The sequence below is a fragment of the Taudactylus pleione genome, unplaced genomic scaffold (genome assembly GCF_031769625.1).
Source record: "Taudactylus pleione unplaced genomic scaffold, aTauple2 ptg000149l, whole genome shotgun sequence".
In the NCBI taxonomy this organism is placed as follows: domain Eukaryota; kingdom Metazoa; phylum Chordata; class Amphibia; order Anura; family Myobatrachidae; genus Taudactylus; species Taudactylus pleione.
The window spans coordinates 1337673-1358326 of record NW_028284551.1 but is presented as its reverse complement, the minus strand read 5'-3'; the positions used below and the strand labels follow the sequence as shown (position 1 = coordinate 1358326).

The 20654-nt window shown below is 45.2% G+C and overlaps 1 protein-coding gene across 2 annotated transcripts in view; it reads right to left on the bottom strand.

The window, feature by feature from the left end:
* The window catches only part of RRN3 (RNA polymerase I transcription factor RRN3), a 70667-nt gene that overhangs the window by 4513 nt on the left and 45500 nt on the right, over window positions 1-20654 (bottom strand). For both annotated transcript variants that reach the window (XM_088474221.1, XM_088474220.1), the window contains 6 exons: window positions 15290-15420; window positions 13919-14049; window positions 13304-13488; window positions 11759-11867; window positions 10554-10706; window positions 4237-4321 (listed from right to left, as the gene is read on the bottom strand). In XM_088474221.1, coding sequence (XP_088330347.1) covers window positions 4237-4321; window positions 10554-10706; window positions 11759-11867; window positions 13304-13488; window positions 13919-14049; window positions 15290-15420 — 794 coding nt within the window. The remainder of the gene's footprint in view (window positions 1-4236; window positions 4322-10553; window positions 10707-11758; window positions 11868-13303; window positions 13489-13918; window positions 14050-15289; window positions 15421-20654) is intronic.

The window sequence follows — 20654 nt, the reverse complement described above, 5'->3', positions numbered from 1 at the left end:
TATATATGTCCTGCATTCTTGGTGTATGTTTGCTACCAAGTGCGCTACTGGAGTGTAGTTGTAAATAATAATAATAAGGTCCCCCGAAAAGGGGCGCCGTAGATAAAGACTGACGGGAACAGAACTAACACCCCAGGAGGGTGTAAGCACATATCTTTATATACATGTGTGGACACACAAGAAGGCCCCAGTCAAGTATAGGGTCCATACTAGAAGCAATGCCTTAGGGAATTGTAACTATCACTATGTAAGCTGCAGAACATGACTCTAGTTTATAGAGCCACTATTTAATATGTATTGATAAAGCCTACAGCTTTTGTAATTCCCAGGCGGCTTCCCATCCGTGGAGTTATAGGCAACCTAATGATTGTGGAAGTATAGGCAACCTACACACACACATATATATATATATATATATATATATATATATATATATATATATAAAAATAAAACACAACCAAATCCCTAGGGAGAGATAGTGTAAAGTGGAGTTTTGCACCAACTTCAGGAGAGTCAAGCCTCCAGTTGCAGCATGCTAGGTATCAGACATAAAACTGATCAGATCCTACCCTTGTTCTTATGGTAAGGATAAAAAGTGTTATCCACATATGCGTACCTACATACAAGATTAGTAGGAGACAATTTTTAATTTTTTTTTAAACTAAAACTGAGCCATAGTAGAGCCATGGAAGGAACTGAGCCCCAGGAAAAAATTCACTCCAGACATGTATATGTTCTAAGGCAGGGCTTAGTATAAAATAGAAATATATATACATACATGTGCCTTACGGCTCATGTGCCGTGTGTGGCCATCATTCTGCTACAGTGTTGGGGCAGGATATTTTTGTAGCGCGCTGTCCCAGACTGGTATCTGTTACCGGTGACCACCTCCCCGGCAGTGCGTCACTAACTTATCCTTGTGTGTGCTGCCAAGGGAGCACATAAGATATAAATCTATATAGATGCACATATGCATACCTTTTAAGGGAAGCACAGAAGGCTGGTGAGAACTGGAAGTTTTCAAAACCAGCCTATAATTTAGTATATGTGCTGCCACGTATATGCATGTTCATTTAGGCAGGGTAACTAGTGCACCATGAGGTAGCCTTCACAGGCTATGATAAATATTTCATAGCTGGGACTAGAACCCACTGTGTATTGCTCACCAGTCCACTGCATTAGCTGGTTGAGCTATTCAAGCTCATTCCGGGCGCGGAGTGCGCGCTAACCGGACAGCAAGTCCGGAAGTCAGGCAATTAGATTAAGCTAGGCGCCCTTTGCTATAGAACCAAGTGGAAGCCTGACAGGGGTTAATACCCAGCGCTGCAAAACGGCGGGACTATGTCCAGTCCCCACAAAGCTTTTATGTGCATTTGGATCCAAGTACTAACCAGGCCTGACCCTGCTTAGCTTCCAAGATCAGACGAGATCGGGCGTGTTCATGTAGAATACAATTACCCAGAGCCGTTCCACTAGCTACAATGCAGAACTCGCCTCCATGTGAGAGGAGACCGGAAAACTATGGCGTCGCTGGAATGCAGGCCACACCAAACACAGGTCCCTTTCCTTATATAAAGCCCTACTGGGACTTGCCAGCTGTACACTATGGTTGCACAGGCTGTTCTTGTGAGCAAAAGGGGGTGGGGGCCACGGTGTCTCCTCTTATAATAGGAGAGCTGTGAGTGAGTGCGGCAGCACCGCCTGTCACAACCCCGTTAAGTAACACCTCCTCTACTAAACAAGAGAGGTAAGCAATATGCAGCTAAGGTGTTGGGCAGGAGACCTGGACCCAGTGGGGTTCAGCTGCTGCTGGCCCCACTGACTCTGGGAGGGTCGGGTGACCCGGACACAGCCAGGTTCAGCTGCGGCAGGCTCTGCTGAATTGGAGGCTGTATAAAGCTTTCCCTTTGAAGCAGGAAGTCTGATAGTGGCCGAACTGTGTAGCATAAATCTATATTCCACCTGACTAGCACCGCCCCCCAACAGAACTGCACAAGCGGAGTTATAGTTTACCCTCTGAATTACTTAGCATGCGCAACTGCGTGTGGGTGGGTGCAGCAAATAGCTGGACAGCAGTGCAGCAGGTGTAAAGTAACTAAACTGTGTGTACACAGGTGTTTCCCACTGCCCTTAAGAGGGAAGCGGGGGTGCTCTGGCAGGCACTGGTCCGCGCTGCATTCATCACTGAGCCTCCGCGGAGCAGCCACTTCAGGGGCCCAGATCTCTCCCTGCATCTCATGCGCTGAAGCGTGCGGCTACTACAACAGATATGTGGAGAAGGGCGCGCCTGTTGCTCTCTAGGGCGCAGCAATGGCCGTCGGACCTAAGCCCCGCCCCATCACTGCCGGGAACGGAGCCCCGGCACTAGTGCCTACCTTTGGCTGCTCTGTAAGGAGCTGCAATAGAGGCTGTATACTGCGGGACTTAATTTAGGCAGCCCGCCTTACAGCGCCGGTGCTAGAGAACTGCGCTGCTTAAAAACTCTTTACTAGGGGAGCGCTATTATGGCAGCCGCTGACAGACGCGTGCATGCGGCAGTTGAGGGAGAGCCCGACCACAGATGGCGCCGCTAGTATGCATGACGCGCCAATAAACCTAAGCCCCCCGCTTGCTCCGGTGTTCTCACCGGGATTGTCTAACTTCGGAGGTCAGGGAGAAGTGGTGCAGGGGGGAGGGTTGGGTCTCTCCTAACAGTGACAGCGCAATATGTCACTGAGCCCAGCTTTTTACAACCACTGCTAATCAGGAGCAGTGGTTATACTTAGAGGCTGCTGCGGCCGGGATGCTGGGCTGAGGGGGCGGCGAGGAACCCGGACACATGCCGGTGTCAGCAGTGGCGTTTCCACGCAGGGTCCGATGACTCCATGACTGTGCCCTCTCCTCAGGGTCACCGGACACAGGCTGCAGTAGCCGTGTGGTGCCCTCCCGGCGGCTCCCACGTAGCAAGCAGACTGCCACAGCAAGCAGCCTGCCTGTCCTCAATGCTTGTTTAAATTATATGGAAAGGCTGGAGACAGCCTGATGTGCGACCGGCTCTCTCGGGCACATTCTAAAAACTGGGGCTGATGGGGCATAGAGGGGGAGGAGCCAGTCACACTTCTAAATTATTTAAAATGCCAGGCTCTACTCTACCACCGTCTATACCCCACTGTCTTGAACTCCAGTGTCCCCTAGTGGATGAAGGAGAAATTAGACAACAATGCACATTTAACTCCACAAATGTAGACAGATCTCTTCAGGGCATCACCACTTAATTTACATAGATATTTTTCATCACCTTTCCATTTGTTTTTTTATTATTTATGTAATTTTAATTCTGTCTTATTGTATTAACACTTAGTGAAGTGTACAGTATAGATGTGTCAAGATAATCACTATCACCTTTCTTCCATTTTTCGTGTGATACCCTGGGGAGTGGTCCTTGGCTGGGTTCTTTTGGGCTGCTCTCCTCCTCCTTAATGTTAGGGATGCCGATACAGAGGAGCCTTGATGCTGGCCCGGCGCTTAATCATATATTTGCAAATGTATGCAACCAATATTTCTGAATTTCTATTATCATGTAGGATTCAAGTATTTTTGCTAATATTGCTGCAGTATGCTGGAGGGAATCTTTTTTTCTCTCTTCTAAAAAGAGTAAAACACTTCACCCTTCTTCCTCCTAATAAGGGGGGAATTGAATTAAACCTGTTAATTTAACAGGTGTGATAAAGTGTGATAGCCTCAGGCTTTCACACCCACAGCTAATCAATTAGAGCCCCTTTTTCTCCCGAGACCATTTTTAACAACCGTTAAATTAGCGTGTTAACAGACGTAAATGGGCGTTAACACATAGAATCTGTGAAAAGTTCACCTATGTGTTAACAGGGTCTCTTCCCCTGCTAACAGCCTATTTATTGGGGATTTGTTTTTGTGTCTGAACAGACGTGAAAAAAATCCAAGTTAAGTGCAGCCTGCGGGCTGCCTACAAGGCTAATTGTATAGCCCCGGGGTATCTATTAGCAGGCAGCAAATGACCACGGCTAATTGAACTGCCCCGTAATTCTGATACTCTATTGAACATCTTAAATTTATATCTAGCCCAAAATAGTCCAAGGGGACGATACAATTAAATACAATGTGCCGGAATTTACTGTATATGGTGAATGTGTGTGCAGCCGTATTTCAAGCAGTTTAAGCAATTAAATGTACAGAAGGAATAAAAAGAAATACTAGGATAAATCTTGCCAACTAACATACCGTAACTGGCTTCTGGGGCCGTTTCAATTGCTCAGCATTGGACTCCTCCCAAGGCTGATAAGCGGGATCTATACGCTTCTTACACCTGCACAAACGTATAGTCACTGGTAAATGTCAAGATAAAAGACAAATGAACACAGTACATCTTGGAAAAAACAGGATTTTGGTACTTACCGTTAAATCCATTTCTCCGATTCCACAGGGGACACTGGAGCTTCATGACAGTGGGGTATAGAGGGTGGGTTGAGTTGAGCCTGGCACTTTAAAAATCTACAAGTGTGACTGGCTCCTCCCCCTCTATGCCCCATCAACCCCAGTTTTAAAGAACTGAGCCCGAGAGGAGACGGAGAACAGACTGAAGAACAGAGAAGGAGAACAGGAAAAGAAACATCCAACATACTGACACACTGCAAGAACACAGCAGGCTGCAGTGATAAACAGTCACACAATGAAAACAGACCAAACTGCAACAGAACTGAAGCAGAACAAGCAACTGAGAACAGGCAAGAAGCACTGGGTGGGCGTCCAGTGTCCCCTGTGGAATCGGAGAAATGGATTTAACGGTAAGTACCAAAATCCTGTTTTCTCCTTCATCCACTAGGGGACACTGGAGCTTCATGACAGTGGGGACGTCCCAAAGCTACCCTCCTGGGGGGGAGAGTGCTGAACGCCCTGCAAGACACTACGACCAAAATTTGAAGCAGAAGCCGCAAAAGTGTCAAATCTGTAGAAACGTACAAAAGTATGAACCGAAGACCACGTCGCTGCCCTACAAAGCTGTGAAGCCGAGACACCTCTACGTGCCGCCCAAGAAGTACCCACAGAGCGCGTAGAATGCGCAGAAATGGATACCGGCGGTGGTCGAGCAGAAGCAACATATGCCTGACGAATAGTCAGACGAATCCACCTGGCCAAAGTTTGTTTAGACGCAGGCCAGCCACGCCGATTAGCATCATAAAGGACGAACAGAGCCTCTGATTTACGTAGCCCCTCAGTACGGGACACATAAATGCGAAGTGCCCAAACCACATCCAAGGAGTGAGAATCCCCAGAAGAGTCCGACAATGCTGGCACTACAATCGGCTGATTCAGATGAAAACCCGAGACCACCTTGGGCAAAAAGGAAGGCCGGGTACGAAGTTCCGCCCGATCTTCGTGAAAAATCAAGTAAGGGGAACGGCAGGACAAGGCTCCAAGTTCAGACACACGTCTGGCCGAAGCCAGGGCCAATAAAAGGATCATCTTCCAAGTCAAATACTTCAATTCCACCTCCTGCAAAGACTCAAAGGTGGATGACTGAAGAAAAGATAAAACAAGATTCAGGTCCCAAGGAGCCGTGGGTGGCACAAAGGGGGGCTGAATTCTAAGTACCCCTTGAAAAAAGGTCTGAACCTCCGGAATCAGAGCTAGGCGACGCTGGAAAAAAATAGAAATAGCAGAAATCTGCACTTTAAGCGATCCCAAGCGTAACCCCGCATCGAGGCCTTTTTGAAGAAAAAGAAGAAGACGTGGTAAATGAAAAGAGGAAGTGGAGGATCCACGACCTTCACACCAGGAGATATAAGCCCTCCAAATGCGATGATAATGCGCTGATGTTACCGGTTTTCTAGCCCTAAGCATGGTAGGAATGACCGACCTAGGAACTCCATGGCTTCTTAGGATGGCGGTCTCAATAGCCACGCCGTTAAACGAAGCCGCCGTAAATCCGGGTACACACATGGACCCTGTTGTAGAAGGTCCGATCGTAGCGGAAGAGGCCAAGGTTCGTCTGCCAGAAGGAATAAAAGATCGGAGTACCAAACCCGACGAGGCCAATCCGGAGCCACTAGGATGACGGTGGACGACTCTCGTTTGATCCGCTTGAGAATCCGAGGGAGGAGCGGAAACGGTGGGAACAGGTACACAAGGCTGTACGGCCAAGGGATCAGTAAAGCATCCGCTCCCACCGCTGCCGGATCCATGGTCCTGGAGCAGTAAAGGGGTAGTTGATGATTTATCCGAGATGCCATCAGGTCTATCTGTGGTTTCCCCCATCTGCAAACCAGTTGATGAAAGACCTCGGGATGAAGGGACCACTCCCCGGGATGAAGATCCTGACGACTGAGGTAGTCCGCTTCCCAGCTGTCGACCCCCGGAATAAACACTGCGGAAATGACCTCTACGTGTCTTTCTGCCCACAGAAGGATGCGACTGGCTTCTCTCATTGCCATCCAACTGCGGGTTCCCCCTTGGCGATTTATGTATGCCACTGCCGTGGCGTTGTCGGATTGTATCCGAACCGGAAGTCCTCGTAACAGAGGAGCAGCCTGTATCAAAGCTCTGTAGACTGCCCGCAGTTCGAGAACAATGATTGGTAAGAGGGACTCCTGCTGCGACCAAAGCCCCTGGAAGTGATTGTCCAGAACCACCGCTCCCCATCCGCGGAGGCTGGCGTCCGTGGTGACCAAGGTCCAATTCCAAATTCCGAAGCGCCGACCCGCTAACAGATGCTCCGTCCGAAGCCACCAGAGCAAGGATATGCGGGTCCAGGGAGACAGACGCACCAGCTGATGCATCTGTAGGTGGGACCCGGACCACTGAGACAGAAGATCCAGTTGAAATATTCTGGAGTGAAATCTGCCGAATTGGATGGCCTCGAAGGAAGCCACCATTTTCCCCAGGAGATGGATGCAAAGATGCACAGATACTTTCCGGGGTCTGAGCACCAGACGAACCAGCTCCTGTATGGCTATGGCCTTGTCCCTTGGCAAGAATATACGAAGCAGAACAGTGTCTAGAATCATTCCTAGGAACTGAAGTCTCTGGGACGGCATCAACTGAGACTTCTGGAAGTTCACAATCCATCCATGTTGAATGAGAATCTGATGTGTAAGGGACACTTGGTGTAAAAGGACTTCTGCCGTCGGAGCCTTGATGAGTAAATCGTCTAGGTACGGAACTATCGTCACCCCCCGAGAGCGCAAGTGAGACACCATGACGGCCATCACTTTGGTGAATACCCTGGGAGCTGACGAGAGACCGAATGGCAGGGCCTGAAACTGGAAATGAGCTTCCCTGATGGCAAATCTGAGGAAAGCCTGGTGGGGAACCCAAATTGGGACATGCAGATAGGCGTCCTTGATATCTATCGACACCAGAAACTCTTCTGCCTCTAGTCCCGCAATGACAGAATGGAGAGACTCCATCTTGAACCTGTGAAATGAAAGATACTGGTTCAAGGATTTCAGATTCAGAATGGGCCTGACTGACCCATCTGGTTTCGGAACCACAAAAAGGTTTGAGTAAAACCCTTGTTGTCTTTGTGCAGTGGGAACCGCCACAAGGACCTCGGCCAGCAAAAGTTTCTCGATCGCTTGACGCAAAATTAGTTGCTTCAAGGGATCGACGGGCAAACCTGTTGTAAAATAACGCCCAGGAGGTGTGAAAGCGAACTCGATCTTGTACCCTTGAGATACCAGATTTCGAACCCAAGTGTCTGGAGAAGTCCGTCTCCAAACCTCCGAGAAATGCTGGAGGCGAGCCCCCACCTTCGGATTTCCGAGATGGGATGGGAGCCCGTCATGCCACAGGCTTGTCTGCTGGCTTGGGATCTGGACGGCGGGCAATATTTGCTTGACGTCCTCTAGCACGGCCTCCTCGCCCCGCTGAAGACGAACCTCGCGATCGTCCCTGAAATCTTGCAGATGCTCGAAAGGAACGAAAGGAAGGTCCCCTAAACGAGCGACGCGGAGGAGGTGCTGATGAAGGTAGAAAAGTACTCTTACCTTCAGTGGCCAGCGAGATCCATTTGTCCAGCTCTGGACCAAATAAAATATCGCCTGTGAAAGGAAGAGCTTCCACTGCTCTTTTTGACTCCGCATCCGCTTGCCAGGCACGAAGCCAAAGTACCCGGCGAGCAGAGACCGCCGAAGCAGAAATCCTAGCGCCTACCTGGCCGATATCTCTGGAGGCATCTCCTAAGTATACAGCAGACTCCTGAATATGTTCTGCCAAGGTAATCAGATCTGCCCGCGGAGTGCTGGATCTAAGACCCTCAGTCAATTGTTCCGCCCACTTTTCCACAGCCTTGTTGACCCAAGATCCTACCAAGGCCGGCCGGAGAAGTGCACCTGCGGCCGTATAAATGGATTTCAAAGTGGTTTCTAATCTCCGCTCTGAGGTTTCCTTCAATGTAGTAGCTCCTGGAACAGGTAACGTGGTCTTCTTTGACAACCGAGAAACCGAAGAATCCACAGGTGGCGGGGTCTCCCACCTCTTCCTATTTTCCGCAGGAAATGGGTAGAGAGAGAAAAAACGCTTAGGAATCTGGAATTTACGGTCCGGATTCTGCCAGGCTGCCGTCATCTGTTCGTCCAACTGGAGAGAAACAGGGAATGTGACGGCCATCTTCTGTGACCTGGCAAATAAGGAGTCTTCTAACGATTCTGGAGCTTCCTGGCCAGAAATCTTAAGAACTTCCCTTACCGCTAGAATGAGTGCGTCAATACCATGCAATGCCTCAGGTTCTTGTGAGTAAGTCTCTACGTCTGATTCGTCCAGCATCTCCCCTTCCTCCTGAGACGAGTGATCCGCTGCCGAATCCTCATCCGACTGGAGAACCGCCGGAAGAGCCCTCTTCTTAGATGAGCGACTTACCGTAGCTTCAGGAGCTTTAGACGCAGAACCCATCGCTTGAGCAAGGCTATTCACCGAGCGGACTAAATTCTGAGCCCACGCTGGTTCTGCTAGAAAAGAAGGGTGAGATGTGCCAGGTAGATCTCTGGCAGACTCCCGTTGTTCCCTACGGGAAGCGGCTAATTCAGAAGAAAGGTCCGCCATGACCCCTGCCAAACTATTTATGAAGGAGGGAGTGACAGACTGCGTGTTAGCACGGTCTGCTTCACACGTCTCGCACAGGGAAGACCCTTCGGAGCGAGCATGGGTAAATTTCTTCCTGCACTTAGTGCAGGCAAACAGCTTTTGTGATGCAGTTTTTTCTGTCCTGGATGTCATCATGTACTCACAGACAAGCACCACATACAATTCAGGAATGCAGAAGAAGTATAGGGAGAAGCAGAATTACAATAATAATGCTACTCAAGTATGGGAGCAGACAGAGCAATAAGGGAGGAGCAGAATTTCAATAATAATGCTACTCAGTAACAGGGGCAGACAGGCATATAAGGGAGGAGCAGTCAATAGGACCAGAAGGTAGTTAAAACCACCTTCTGTAATTACAGACCCCCTGTAGAAGCTGTCAGATTTCTCCTCTCCCCCTCCGCTCAGTGCCTTCAGGGAATGTAGAAGCTCCTCTCTCTGAGGCGCCACCCCCGTTCAGAGCGCGCCAAACTAGCCCAGGCAGTGAAGGAGGAAGAGGAGGAGGGACCTATAAGCTCCTCCTCCTAATGGCCGCCGCTTTGTATGCGCGCAGCATACACTTATTAAGTGGGGACGTTCTCATGTGTCCCCGCACTGACAGTGGGGGCCAGCGACACGACCGCCGCCAGTGATAAACGTGCCGGTGCCTTATACACAAGCACCGGCACGCAGAGGCAGGACTGCTGTGAGCGCGCCTACCTAACAGCCAGCGCCGGTGTTCTATCGCAACACCAGCGTGGCACTGACAGCCGCGCGCTGTTTTCAGACCCAGCAGTTATTTTCACCTCTCCTGCTAGTCAGGAGAGGTGTGCTACTCACGGGCTGCTGCGGCCAGAGCGCTGGGCAGTGAGGGGAGAGCGGGGACCCGGACACAAGCCAGTGTTAGCTGTGGCGGGCCCCGCTGAGTCTGATGACTCCTAACTGCCTAAAGCAGCCTCCCCTCCATAGGGTGACCGGACACAGGGTGCAGTAGCCGTGTGGTCCCCTCTCTGGCGGCTCCCACGATGCAGGCAGACTGTCACAGCTAACAGTCTGCCTGTCCTCTTGCTTGATTCTTTTACAAATCATATAAAAAATAATATAAGGGCTGGAGACAGCCCCTGTGCACCGGCTCTACTCGGGCACATTCTAAAAACTGGGGTTGATGGGGCATAGAGGGGGAGGAGCCAGTCACACTTGTAGATTTTTAAAGTGCCAGGCTCAACTCAACCCACCGTCTATACCCCACTGTCATGAAGCTCCAGTGTCCCCTAGTGGATGAAGGAGAAATTATAATGATCATAGTATATAGTACAAGACAATAAATCTGGACACAAATGAAAACTACAGTAATTGTACAGTCACTACCAAAACCTCTTTACCCATGGTAACATTTTATTTCATATACAGATTTATATTTTTACATAAAAATGTATTTGTCACTTTGGTACAGGTCGTCATAACTAAATATACAAAATTACCTTTTCAAAACACAGGGATCAAAAGGAAAGAAACTGTCCAGTGGATTAGTGCATGCCTGAACGGAGTCACCGCCACTGCTGCTTCTTATGACCGGGATCATCTGCCGATTGTTGCGCTCTATGATGGTGTAGCAGAACACCAGCTGATATTTCCTGGTGAGGACAAGTGATCAGAAATCAGCACAAAGGCTTATTAACAAAAAACAGTTATGCTTGGACATCACAAAGTATGGGTGCTGGGGGCATTACATATATATGTAGCGCTATGCTAAATGCACCAGAAATGGTGATCATTGCTCTTTAGGGTGAAGAGAATATACCCATGTCATTGGTTTATTTATAGAACATTGGTGTTTACCAAAGCGATCAATACAACCTATTTAAAGCACAGTCTCAAATGTGTTTACAGTACAGCTTACTCTCAGCAGTCCCGATGCAAACTCAGAAGAGAAAGTATATTGAAATAATAAATCAATTTCAGTGTCTGTCCTGGTTACTTTTTAAAAGACTTGAGTGAATCAGTGGCAGAAATCACTCAAACCTCAGTCAGTTGGGCCCCACAAGGGGCACCTCCCAACACTAACCTTAGTAAATAAGAAAAAAAAGAGAGTAGGCAAAGTGTGGAAAATGTGAGTGCACTTTTAAGAGGTGATGTTCTTTTTATAAAATTAATTTAAAATAAATGAAAATGAGAAATGATTTAAAGAGCCACCATGGAACCAATATTTATAACAGTGCATCCTAACAATTCACTAAGGTTAATCCCCTGAATATGAATAGGCTGCATTCGTATGAATAGTACCTCAGCCTTCAAAATAGTTGTCTCCACTGCGTGTAGGTTATAGCTACTCATAAATTGGATAAATTAAATCATTTTCATATTTCCTCATTGTTTAATTAAAAGGCTTGTTTATGTTCCTGATCATTTCCAAATCTGTTCTAAACTACCTTATGTGAAGTGTGTTTACAGCTTCCAACAAGCAAAGACCATACAATGAGGTCACAGGGGACTGGAGAGGTCAGTGACTGAAGTGTTTTGTCACTGATTAATGCGCTTTTGTGTGCTACAATAAACTATTGCATAAAAAGAATATGTATTCTGAAAGACGACAGTTTTACCTGTTTGATGACTTGTGAAAAATAATTAGCAGGAAGGTTTTTTTTTATTTTGCATATTCAGGAAAAGCACTACATTTTATATTTACCGAGTTATTGCAGCAAAGTAATTAACCACTGGAGGCAGACAAATCTTCAGAGGGTTGAGCTGACACATTACAATCCGTTCAAAATTCAGGGCCTGCAGGTAGGTTAAGCCTTTACAAAAAAAAAAAAAAAAAACAGAAAAAGTGATTAGCGCCTAAAGTCTAATACATATCGATCATTACTAATAGCAAACAAAACTATTTGCAACCGGGCTATAGCCTATGTAAAAGTTGTGTTCTAAAGACGTTAAACACCAGGGGGCAGTGTTTGATAATGTGAATTTTTGTCATGGCAATAGAAAAATCACAAACTAGAAGGCCAAATAACGCCCACTATTTTATTTCCGAGGCAAAAAAGCATCTCTGCATGTGTAAAATTATGCATTATTAAGCAATTTAATAAGTAGCTATTTTATACCGTAAATTACTGGCTTGCTACAATATTTTTTCTGTACCATAGGTTTGGGTAGCATGATACATGTATCTTTATCTCATTATTTCACCATTCTTTCCATGCTTTCACAAGAAAACCAGGATTTAGATGTTTGCTAGGCAGTAAAGTAAGTTTAGGCACTGCCAGAAGTAGGGAGGGCACTTCTCACCGATGCGTTCTTACGGGCAGAGAACAGCTTCATTGTGCGGTGAGTCACCAAGCAGGCATACAAGCCAGTCTCAGGTGGGAGCCCCTGTATCATTTACAGGACATCCATTCTCTTTACTAGGCTGTATATACAGCATATTTCCATCTACCTCAGCATTCATTGGAAACAATTAAACAGCTGTACATTTAAGGGGGATCTGGACTGCTGCTGCCAAATCAGATCCACTAAGCAGGAGGTAGAGCACAACTTTGAGCTCGTCAGGGTACCAGGACAGCCACTGAGGAGTCAGGACCACTGCAGGGATTACCGTACAGTTCCCTCGCCTAGCCCCCCTTCCCCCAACAAAGGAGAAAACTCCCAAACCAAGGAAGACAACCTAGGTATGTTGGCCTAGACCTGGGGAAAAGATCTAAGCACCCGTTGTAGACTAGAACAATGCTCCCCTAAAAACGATAAGAGTGAATATCCTGGACTACATTCCAAAGGATATAGACATGGCTCTAACCAGTCTGTAGTAGTGAATGGATGCGCCCGACCATCCATTCCCAGTGACCACAGCGCTTTGGGGCTGCCCGGCATGTCCGAAAGAGGAGAGCCTATGAACAGAACCCTGCAAGATGAAGTCCGTCCTTCTGGACTGCATAACCGCCATCACCCTCTAGAAGAGCGACAGCACCAACAAGTCCGCAGGGACAGACTGACTTCCAATAAAGACCCGACCAGAGTGTACCAGAGGAGTGAACCCTGGGGGTGCACAAAGGTCAACTGCTTACATACTATGATAAGGTTCAGTCCGCCCACCAGCCCTTGAAGATTAGTGCAGATCTGTATGTTGGGCATGAGAGTCAGATCTGTGGCCACTACATACCCAAACTTCTAACAAGGACATGCATACAATATGTAACATATTATACACATGACAAACACACAGAGCTTTTGCATGTACCTTTACGCAAGTCCCCTTCTAAAAGCTGTTTGTGTCGGAATATCAGTGTGTAGAACACAGCCTGGCAGGTAGCATAGAATGGCCCGTGGAAACTAATGTCACAGTAAGCCCTGCTCCCAGCATCCTGGTTATCAATGTAGCTGTGAAGCCAGTTCATGAGGAGATCAAGGCAAGCTTTCACTGTCCTGTACACAAGCAACACATAAAAGGAGACATAGCGTTATTATATGTTAATTATAGTACAGAAATGGGGATAATTCTGTACAACTGTAACCACAATATATATGCTAACATCTCAGAGGAAGAGCATATTATTTACCATCATTCTAAATGTGCAGGGCTGTAAGCCGCAGCATTAGCCTACATTGTACTAGATTGACCAATGCCAACTACTGACTAGTTGTTATGAGCTATTGTGTAGGGTAATGCAACTATAGTAGGAAATAAAGGTGCAATGTTATTTAACGAGCAAAGCCCAGAACTGAATTTAACATACACAATATGGGTTCTAGTCTTCCAAGCTGTATTTTCCCACGGACTGGGTTTTCCAAGTGGCAACTTCCCCACGGGCTGAGAACTGAATATACTGAGAAGGAGCCACAGAGAGATACTTACACCACAGGAATAAACTTGGCTCGAGCCAAAAAGCTCCCAATGTAAGTGGCGGCAGTCTGCCTGATAATTGGAGGGTTGTTCGGATTTTGTAGTTTCTTCCACAGATGTTCCAAAAATGCTTCAGCAAGTCCCTGCAGTTATTGTTACCACAAAAAAATAAACAAAGTGCAGACATCGTTATACACACTATCTATTCTCTGAGGCAACAAACTATCAAATATATGAATCTAAAGTGCCTACAACACCGTATTTTACAATAACTGGAAAAGATTAGCAGGCAATTCGCCCAATTGGCAGCATCACCGTGTGAGCATTTATTACCCCCTCCACATTTTCTCCCCTTTGCGCTTTAAGGGGGGGAATTCAATAACCTAATTACCTGCGCCGAACAATTTAATTAGTGGCGTTTACCCGTGACTTAAACCACAGAGGTGGCCTTTTCCTCACAGCTGCAGCTTTTAAATGTTTTTGCATGACAACACTAAACAAGATTAAATAAATCCTGAGTGTCTCATGAATTTAAAAATGATGCCGTTTGATAATGAACTATAAGCTAACCTAGAATTCAGGGAAACACATGGCACTAAGCTGCTGTATAAAGCAAACACTATTTAGCAAAACATTTTCATATAGCCCAAATTCTCACAGCCGTGGATAAATACTAATCAGAGCATGGCTGCTTAGCATTCACTGCATATTCCAGACACATAGCACCTACCTCAGGTATAAATACATGACAGAGCAGGAGGCATGGTTTTGTAATCGAGGTCTTTCAATAGGGGTGAGAGTGATAACAACTGTATATTGAAATTCATATAATACAGTGTATACTATTACTGTACTATTACTAGTTTGCAAGAAAAAACACACAACTCCCCCAGCACACTGCAATGGCCAAGCACAAGAGACGCAACCTACGTAATAATAAAATGCAGAGGACTCCATTAAACACATTTACAAATGCATGATAGGTCACCCGCCGAGAAAAGCCGCCTCTGCTCAGGTGGCCCAACACTACACAACAATAGTCCCACTTTGGGTCACATTCATGTGTTTCTAAACTGAAAGCACCCCAGGGTCCTCCAATATGGCACAAAAAGAATTCTCTCCAGCTACTGAATCCCATACATGGTAGAAAATGCATTAAGGCAGAGTTGGACTTCAGTACTACAGATAAGCATTTGAGGGATATCTATAAAACTGCTGCACTGAGAACATTGTACAATCCATGAGAATTTCTAGTCCAAATTTAAAATGTGAAATAGACTTCAGTGTTTCCCATCAAACAGTTTTCAGAAAGTCAAATTCAGACTAAGTACGTAATATTTACAAGAATCCTTCCTACCATTAGCAGGAAGATATTATACTTACCAGTTTGAAGCTGCAGATATAAAACATGACAAACTGCACATGACAGGATGCATGGGTTGGTAAAACCAGCTTGTCAAACACAGCCAGCAGATCTTTGTATACATCTTTTGCTTTGTTTAAATCCAGGCTGCCTGCAAGATACGTCATGATCAATACATACATTAATCTGTTCTCTGCCCACACAGCTGAAATCACTCAGAAAAAACAGATACCACTAAACATCCTCCCATTGCCTCTCCTTGTTAACAGCAACATTTATTACACTAGTCTATTCATCTGTAAGAGACCAAGTTTTACATACTGTATGACTAGAAAACTAGTCACATACTGACTATAGTGGTCATAGATGGTGACTGGATAAATACATACAATCTGGTAGCAGATAAAGACCACACAGTCCATTCAATCAGCGCAATCCTAAAACCCCAGGACCTATTTGATTCTTATCTTTTTTTCATGTGTCTATCTTATATGTTTGTTTAAATGGCTCTACTTTAACTTAGCTTCCACCATCCCTATTGAAAGGCTAACCTAGCTATTTACTAATCTTTCAATAAGATATTTTTTCCTTAAATTCCCCCTAAACCTGCTGGTCTCCATTTTAGTTAATTTTCCTATGCAGAATGCTTTACTCCTGTATGTCATATTAGCAAGTTTTTATCACATCCCCCTTCTCTGTTCCAGGCTTACTGAGGCCTTTAAGCATTTCCTTGTATGTAATGTGACGTAGACCATGCACGGCTTTGTTGCCCTTCTTTGCACAATTTCCAATTTTATTTATATTTTTCTGGAAAAATGGTCCAAGAACTGTACACAATAGTCTAGACATAATATAGTGGCTACTAATTCCTCTTGCCATACAGACTAGCATCATACTAACCTTCCATACTGCATAGGTACATTGTATGCCTACCTTAATGTCACCTGTAGAAGTAACGCCTAGAACTCGATTCTGTAGAAGATGCCATTTTTTTGCAGTTAATACCCATGTGCATGATTTTGCTATTTATTTTTTCTTTTTGGCACAACTGTAGCTGCCACACTCTTTACCAGTCTTCAAATCTACTCAATCATATTGATGACCCTTTCTGATGTGTCAATCCTATCGTATATCTTTGTGTCAACTGTAAAAGGACATACTGTTCCATCAATTCTATATATGAAAGGACTGGTCCCAGTACAGATACTAGTGATAATCCACTGGCAACCTCTCCCCTTGAGTGTATTCCATTTACTACAATTTTCTGACATTTATTCAATTAACATTGTAACAAATGGCTTTTAAACTTAATCTTTCAGTCTTGCGAATTCGGTCAGGATCTTTTCTTAAGTAAATAGAGTGAATACCCTCCCCCCCCCCTTCCTCCTAGTGTAAATACTGATCAGAGGAATATAGATGATAGGCTATAATCTTGTTAATCTGCACAAAACATTCACTCTACAGCTTTAATCATATTGTTCCTTTTATTTTTTTTATTTTTTTATAGAACTAGAAAATAAAGAAGATGCTTTGTTCATTTTACTACACAAACTGAGCCTGAACATATTATCTAAAATGAATATTTTTTGCTTACAGTGCTTCCTACCTCACTTGAGAACCAGATTCCTGCCTGACGCAAAGGTTTGTTGCTCTTAGAATTGAACTACAATTTTCCACTGTCCCTATGCTCCATTCCAATGCTCTGTCATAGAATCACTTCTTTTCCCATGATTACAAAGTCAACCCTTGAGAAATATACCACACAAAAATAGTGGTGTTAGGTGTCCTCCTCTCTCTCTAATTTGGCCACACAAGTGAAAACACACAAAGTTATCTTCTTATTGGATTTACAAACGTGCACAATAATTACCTGAATTATTTCAATCTTCACCGGCCATGGTACTAATTTTCAGAGTGGCGCACACACAGTCTGATATCAGGCCACCTTGCCCAATATTTGGTTGGTTATTTTACGCACAGCCTGACTTGTTCACTGCAATAGCTCCTATCACCATCCCAATAGCTTCTCAACAGTACCAATAACGTCTCCATAGTACGTGTGTATATGCTTCGGTGTTCAAAAATGGGATTTTGTACTTCTAGTTACATCCTTTTCAGACTCTCTGGGGGACAATGGACCATGGGGTTGCTCGCCAGAATTGTAGGAGCTGGGACTTATTAGACTAATATACCTTAAAATGAGTAGCTCCTCCCCTCTGCGGTACCCAGTCACATGGCCGACATTTACCATGTCGACAGGCACTAGGTCGACATCTTCAGAGTGTTGATATGTTCACAACGTCGACATCTAAAATAATGCCATGTGAATGTTGGCACTCACAATGCTGATGGTTAGGGGCAGCTTGAAGGAGATGGGGTACAGGTTAGGGTTGGGCTGCAGGGGGAGATCAGGGTGGGTTAGGATTAGGGAAGTTATACTTAACAGAACTCAGACACATCCAATCACTCCGCTGGAACAGAATGTCCCATGACCGCCAGGACCCGGAAGGCGACACGAACTGCTGCAGCCTTTGTGACCAGGCAAGTTACCGCTGGGCCATCATACATGTTAGGTCGACCTTCTATCATGTCGACATGCCAGTCACTACTAAGCATGCCGACAGGAGACCTGTCAACCTAATATACCACACACCCCTCTGCAACCCATGGTCATAAAGTACAACTTCAAAATTAGCCCTAAATCAACAATTTAAGGGGTTATTTAATTTGCTCAGATACGTTTTCAGGGGTGAAAAATTGGTCTTTTCCCGATTTTGAAGCTTGGGGCAATTCGATTTTCCCTTGAAAAATTATTAGTTTTCCGGCAAAAACGCATAGAATCCATGATAAGTTCACAGACCTATGTGTTTTTGCTGGCGGCTTCCTGAAAACAGGTAAATTACCAGGGATTTTTTCCTGAACCTTCTGAGGACCTGAAAAGAAATCCCTGATGCGGCCACGCTTCAGGGCTAATTAAACAGCCCCAGGGTGATCAATTAGCGCATGGTAATTTACAGCGGCCAATCAAATCTCCCCCCATAGCGTAACTTGCAAACCAGCAAGAACCAACCAACGAACGAAAAAAAGAGTAAGGGTGGGAACGTACATACAAAATCCTGTTTCCTTTTTCTTCCAATCTAGGGGACACTGAACCATGGGACTTTCAAAAAAGATACCCCTAGGGTAAACCTTCCATTCGAAACTAGATTCCTTGGATGTAAAAACTGAAAAATGCCAAACTTTGGTGAAGGTGTGGACAGACGACAGCCCAGGAAGCACTCACCGCCCTGGTAGTGTGTACTGACACATGCTCTGGAGCTGGCCGCCGCACACTGGAGTAAGCCTGGAGGATAACAGAGCGGATACACCGTGCAGTAGTCTGCTTGCCAGCCACACTTAAGCTGGGCATCCACTATACAATTTTCTGTCAGATATCTGTCTAGCTGGAATTAAAACCTGGTAATGTATGGGAGCAAATGACAATCGTCCATTTGCTCACAAACACTGGAAGATAGCCAAAAATGGTTGTTCAGACAAATTGGTTAAAACACACAAATTTTACCAATTTGAATTTTTTTTTTATTAACCTTTAATCAGTGTTTAAAACCATATAATCGACTGTCATTTGCTCCCATACATTACCAGGTTTTCATTCCAACCAGCCAGATTGGACAGATATCTGACAGAAAATTGTGTAGTGGATGCCCAGCTTTAGTTACAGCATAACGTACCAGGATAGAATCCGTATGCCGTAGCAAGGAGGACTTGTCTAAATACAGGCGAAGGGCCTGGACCACATCCAAAAGAGCCAAATCTTCTAGATTCAGGGAGAACAATCTCCTGGTTAATGTGAAAGAAAAAAACACTTGGCTGGAACGACAGAACCATACACAAGACTGCCTGATCCTCATGCTCGACGAGTAAAGGCGACTTGCAAGACATGGCCCCAAAAGATCTGAAACGCGCCAGCCAGACGCTATGACCATTAGAAAAATAAGCTTCCAGGTTAACAACTTGAGATCAACCGATTCCAAAGGCTCAAACAAAGCCCTTTAAAGATTCAGATCCCATGAAGCCACTGGAGGAACAAAAACGTGGCTGAACCAGCTAAACGCCCTGCAAAAAAGTACTAACCTCTGGAAAGAGGGCCAACTGGCATTAAAAATTAAGAGCAAAGAAACCTACACTTTCAGTGAAGCCAGGTGGAGGACCCATGTCCAACCCATCCTGAAAAGCAAGGAATCAGGAAACTCGAAAAAAAAAAGTAGTATAGAAGCCTTTTCACACGACAGAATGTAATCCTCCACACTCTGTGGTAGTTTCTAGCAGAAACAGGTTAGCTCACAACATGTATAATACAGGTAAGAAGAGGTATTTCAGCGCTGAACCTTCAGTCCGCAAACAATATGTGATCACTTTACAAAGTCAGTCCAATCCAATGTTGTCCTATGCTCCCAAACAACTGGATCTAACCTTACATTCAAGTTCTCACCCAAGTGTATATAAAGGTATCTTTTATTCTGTTCTATAATCACACGTGTCAGGACCTCAAGGAAAGAGGAAACTTACATAATCATACTTGCTCGCATTCACATCATAGTTTCTTTTAACTCCAAGGATGCGGGCAATATCCTCATGGACTATTTATGTATGAATAAATAATTTTCTAATAAAAATTAAGCAATAAAAGATAGATAGAAAAAATGCTGACAGTTTAAGTATGTCCTCCTGGGGGACAGAATACCGTGCACCCGTCGGGGGAAAAGATGGCAGCTGTAATTTTAAGACCTATTGTTTCAATGTATGAGTTCAGTGTTATATGATTGGATTAGGGAAACCATGTGACCGGGTGCTTGTGAATTTAAGCCCGGCTAGGATAAGTGTGGCTATTCTTGAAAAAGGATAAAAGGATTGTCCGAAACGCGTTGAAGCCACATTACCGGACACTACCAGATAACCTGGAGGACAGTGCCGACCCAAGTAGGTTAATCTGCAAAGCCAGTCACACCATCGCCGCAGTCTGCAGCACGGAGGATCGGTCACGGCTACCATGTTTTCCCCCGACTGGTGCACGGTATTCTGTTCCCCAGGAGGACATACTTAAACTGTCAGCATTTTTTAGATCTATCTTATATTGTTTAATTTTTATTGGACTATTTTTCTATGAATAAATAATTTTCTATGAGGATATTCCCCGCATCCTTGGAGTTAAAAGAAACTGTGATGTGAATGCGAGCAAGTATGATTATGTAAGTTTCCTCTTTCCATGAAGTCCAGACACGTGTGATTATAGAACAGAATAAAAAATACCTTAAAGATACCTTTATATACACTCGGGTGAGAACTTGAATGTAAGTTTAGATCCAGTTGTTCGGGAGTATAGGA